Here is a 5,111-nt window from a genome sequence, read left to right on the forward strand (position 1 = left end):
AGTGACATATGAAGTCTTAGAAGACCAAAGCCCTAACCCAGTGGTTCTCAAACTCTAGCATCAAGTCACCAGGAGGGCGTTTAAAACTCAGACTCTTGGGCCCCACCCCTAGTTTCTGATTCATAGAACTGGGATGGGACTGAGAATCTGCATTTCTCACAAGTTCCCAGGGGATACTGATGATGTTAGTCCAGAGACCATGCTTTGAGAACCACTGTTTCCAAACTACAGAGTCAGGGCTGCTTTGGAGGGTTGTATTAGCCCTTGAGAATTATATAGAAATGATCCCAGTCAGTGACCTGTCATTACAGAAGAGTAATTCATTCCAATGATCCAGTGTAAATTTAAGTACTGATCTGAATATTTTCCTGTATTTATGCACAGATTTAGCATTTTCATTTAAATTATGTGTCACCTATAATGTGATTTATGTTCAGGTTCTACCCTGATTGAGACAAAAACTTTCTTTTTTCTTCTAGTGGCACTTTCAAGTGTATACCCACCTCCTTTTTTTATGGTCTGATGAAAAATGTCAAATCAAGGTGTGAGATCTAAAAAGGGGATTTTTTTCCCCACATTGTACGAATCAAAATACATCGGTGGATGGTTTTTAAAAAACCTGCTGTTCTTCCCACTGCATTCCCAGAGTCCTTTGCAACGCACCTGTAATAGCTCTTTTCACATTGTGTTCGAATTATTGATTTACCATCTAACTTTCTGAAGGGCTCATGGGTTTCTCAAGGGCAGGACATTCTTCCATTTGAAGAAAAAAAAATGTGCAATAAGGAGATGTTTATTTTTCTACTATTTGTCCCACTATGTGTTATCAACAGCAAGGAAACTCTTTCTGGGGGAAGATGCCTGATGGGTGCTCACATGGGCATGTTTGATGTGTGCATGGAGTTTTGTGATTTTGAGATTTCATGGGGTGTAGGGTGGGAGCAGTTGAGAACTGGGGTTCTGTTGATGATGGTGGGCGTGTGATTCTGTTGGAAGGATATTGTCTGGGACCGTGTTTCTCTAGCACTGTGGTATCAAGCATGTGTCTACACTTGATGCCTGTAATCCTCTAGGATCCACCAGTGAGAATCAGTGACCATCAGTAGCTGACTGTGTGAAGGGGTATCCCTACACCCCCGAACCCACGTGTGTGTCTCTGGACTGGAGATGCTGTGCCCATGCCCCAGATCTCTGTGGGTTCTCTCTGACGCTGGTTGTGTGCTGTGGCTCAGTGGGTCCTGCGTTCCTGTCCCTGGTCTGCCTCCGTGTCAGGGTCTCCTCACCATTCCATGTTGCTCTCTGTGTCTGAAGCTCATGGCCCTCCTGGGTGGCTGGGGCTCTAGGTGATTGTGTCCATCCCCAAGTCCGGTGGCCCTTGCAGAGCTGGGAGGGTGGGGGCTCTGTGTCCCTGAGGTTAAGGAGGCCCGCTGGGAAGTTAGCAGCTGGAGATAAGATTTCACAGTCATGAGCGGAAAGGAGGGAGAAGGATCCAGATTTGGTCTGAGGCAGGACCAGACCAGAGTCCAGGGTCTCAGAATCATTATAAGAATAGTTCTAGGGACTTGCCTGGCAGTCCAGTGGTTAATACTCTGAGCTTCCACTGCAGGGGGTGTGGGTTCGATCCCTGGTTCAAGGAGCTAAGATCCCGCATGCCATGCGGTGCGGCCAAAAAAAAAAAAAAAGTATAGTTCTAATAGCTCCTGTTAATTGTGTATATACCATGTGCCAGGCACTGTACTTCATGTTTTATAGTTTTACTGTTTTTATATTTATACTGTCATTTATAAATATAACTATATTTATACTGTTGTATTTATTCAATATCACAATTAAGTATTTATATTTATAAATAATTATATGAATTGTTCCTAATGTTTTTGAATAATATTCTATTAGTTATAAATTACATAGTAATTTTTTTTTTTTTTTTTTTTTTTTTTTTTTGCGGTACGCGGGCCTCTCACTGTTGTGGCCTCTTCCGTTGTGGAGCACAGGCTTCGGATGCGCAGGCTCAGCGGCCATGGCTCACGGGCCCAGCCGCTCCGCGGCATGTGGGATCTTCCCGGACCAGGGCACGAACCCACGTCCCCTGCATCGGCAGGCGGACTCTCAACCACTGTGCCACCAGGGAAGCCCCATAGTAATTTTTAATTATCATTTTCTATTATCATTTTCTATTATCCCATTGAAGGTAGGAAGAAAAGTTCAGAGAGGTGAGTTCACTCGCCCGAGGTCATTCAGCAAGGTGACAGAGTCAAAATTTGAACCTAGTTCCAAGTGTTTCCAGCCTTTGGCTCGTAACCATTGCATTACCCTGGTCAAGGCGGAAGACAGCATCTGGGGGACCAGGAGGGAGCAGTGTTAGCTGGGTGGCCATGCATAATAGCAGATTGCTGTCGGTGTCGCATTGTGCTGGTGTGTGTTTATTGAGCCTTTAATGTGTGCCAGGCACCGTGCTAAAGGCTTTTACAATAAGAATATGGCAAATGCTCATATGGCATTTAGCAAGGGCCCTACTCTAAGTACTCTTATGTGGATTAATTCATTTACTCCTTATACCAGTGTCCTGAGGTGGATACCGTCCTTGTCTCCATGAGGCCCTGAGGTGGAATCATGGGTGAAAGCTCGTGGAGGAGCTGGGATCTGGCTCCAGGCAGCCTGGCTCCATAAGCTGTTCCTTTAGCCCCCATACTTTCTATTATCCCTTGTAATCTTCACAACAATCCTATAGTGTAGGAAGAAATATCACCCATTTTACAGATGAGGAAACTGAGGCCCAGACTTGGACTCACCCACAGAGCCACAGACTTGAACCCCTGTCTGTCTGATCAGCTCATCCACACACCTGACCCTGTTCCTGTCTGGTGGGAGACCAGGAACTCCAAAGAGCCTCTGAAGGGCCTTGGCCAGACTCCCAGATGCCAGGGGCCCTGTCTCTCCCTGAGGTCCCAGCCTCCCTAACCTTCTTGTGCAGCTCCTTAATTTTGCCTTTGGCTTGTGCCATTTCAGCTTGCTGATCAGTAAGCAGTCATGTTACAAAAATTGTCTATATTCCCCCAGATTAGGTTTTTATTTGTTTGTTTGTTGCTCTACAAAAGGTTTAAGTTTTGTACAGTTCAAAAGGTCCTTTGTTTATATTATAGATGCAAGATTTCCAGTCTTGGTTAAGAAAATCTCCTAGCTCCTTGGGAGTGGGAATGCCAGGCAGTGGAGTGGGGGGGAGGCAGCCTCTTCTTCCTTCTCTCTCCCCGCTCCTTGGCTTTGTCCTTCTTGGAGTGGGGACTGGGGGCGGGGTTGTTTGATATCTTCTAGTCAATTTATAAGCCCTCTTTATATATTATAGCTACTAATTCTATGCTGTCCCAAGTGTTGCAGAATTTTCCCCAAGCCTTTTGTACATTGCCTTGCAATGGTTTTTGTTATGCAAATATGTCTAATATCTTAAGATTGGTTAGGAAGATCTCCTGCTCCTGGGGAGGTGGGGGAGTCCCCCTCCCCATCTCCCCTCTCCCGCCTCTTCCTTCCCCTCCAGGGTCTCTCTCTCCTTATCTCCAGCTGTTCTATTCCCAAGGGCCTGCCTCCCCTTCAGGGGACCTGCCCAGCGCGCGGAGGCCCAGCTCCCCTCCCCCTCTTTGGGTCTCTTGGTATTTGGAAGGGGGTTGTCCATTCCTTGTCAATTTTTAAGAGCTTCTCCTCCTTATAACTTTTTTTTTTTTTTTTGCGGTACTAGGGCCTCTCACTGCTGTGGCCTCTCCCGTTGTGGAGCACGGGCTCCGGGCGTGCAGGCTCAGCGGCCATGGCTCACGGGCCCAGCCGCTCCGCAGCATGTGGGATCTTCCCGGACCGGGGCACGAACCCGTGTCTCCTGCATCGGCAGGCGGACCCTCAACCACTGCGCCACCAGGGAAGCCCCTCCCTATAACTATTAACTCTATGCTACCTTCTGTATTACAAGCCACTGGTCCTGTCATTTGCCACATTAAATCTTAAGCTGCTGAGTTTTATACAAATAAGTCCGTCTTGTATTCATCTGTTGTGGGTTTCCGACGTAGGTTGGGAAGACTGCCCACTCCTAAGCGCCCTCCTTTTCCCTCCCTAAGTCCTTATCTCTCAGCTTTTCCCTTCCCACGGGTCAGGAGCATAAAAGGGCGGGAGGGCGCTGCCCTGCAGTGTCAGCATGTCCCCTCTGTGCTCACTGCTGCTGGCCGTGGCCCTGGCGGCCGTCCCCGGCGTCCGAGGCAACTGCCCGGAGCCCGCCAGCCTCAAGAGAGCCGACGGGACGCGCACGTGCGCCAAGCTCTTCGAAAAGAGCGACCCCTACTACGATCGCTGCTGCGGCGGCGCCGAGCTGTCGGTGGAGCCGGGCACCGACCTGCCCTACCTGCCCTCTGGCTGGAACAACGCCATCTCGTCCCTCGTGGTGGCCCCGCGCTGCGAGCTCACCGTGTGGTCCTCTCGCGGCAAGGCCGGCAAGACGCACAAATTCTCGTCCGGCACCTACCCGCGCCTGGAAGAGTACCGCCGCGGCGTCTTCGGGGACTGGTCCAATGCCATCTCCTCGCTCTACTGCAGGTGCCCGCCCGCTGGCCCGCGCCCCCAGGGACCCGGCCCTCCAGTTCGCACATCCACCTGCCTAGCTCCCAACGGAGCACCCGGGCTCCAGCCCCATCATCCAGACCGCTGAGCCTCTGACCCAAATTGGGCGTCCTTAGAACCAGTCCCGGAGGTCCCCCTTCTCACCCAGGCCCCCTCCCCCAAGCCCATGCCCCTTGGATCTCCCAGACCCAACTCTGGGATTCCCAGGCTCAGAAGCTGACCCAGTAATCCAGCCTCCGTTCTGGGAGCACCCTCTCCAACCTCAGATCCCAGAGCTCTCAGACCCAACTCTGGGACTCCCAGATTCTAAACCTGACCCAGACCTCAAGACCCCAGACCTAATTCTAGGATTTACCCTATCTAGCCCTCATGCTCCACCCCCCTAGACCCTATAGATCAGCCTTGGCCCCAGAATCCAGTTCCAGAGACCCTGTTAAGGTTCTGAAGCCCCCAGACCCAACTTGGAGGCCCCTGAGCCCACCCTGGACTCACATATCCAAGCTCACAGACCCGGG

General features: G+C 50.4%; 1 protein-coding gene across 1 annotated transcript; it reads left to right on the forward strand.

The window, feature by feature from the left end:
• The first annotated feature begins 4,177 nt into the window (after positions 1–4,177).
• SYCN (syncollin) lies at positions 4,178–4,684 on the forward strand. Its single transcript, XM_032613435.1, has one exon. It carries the CDS (start codon positions 4,178–4,180, stop codon positions 4,682–4,684), a length of 507 nt encoding a protein of 168 aa, XP_032469326.1.
• Positions 4,685–5,111: the final 427 nt, after the last annotated feature.

This window comes from Phocoena sinus, chromosome 19 (assembly GCF_008692025.1).
Source record: "Phocoena sinus isolate mPhoSin1 chromosome 19, mPhoSin1.pri, whole genome shotgun sequence".
Lineage (NCBI taxonomy): Eukaryota > Metazoa > Chordata > Mammalia > Artiodactyla > Phocoenidae > Phocoena > Phocoena sinus.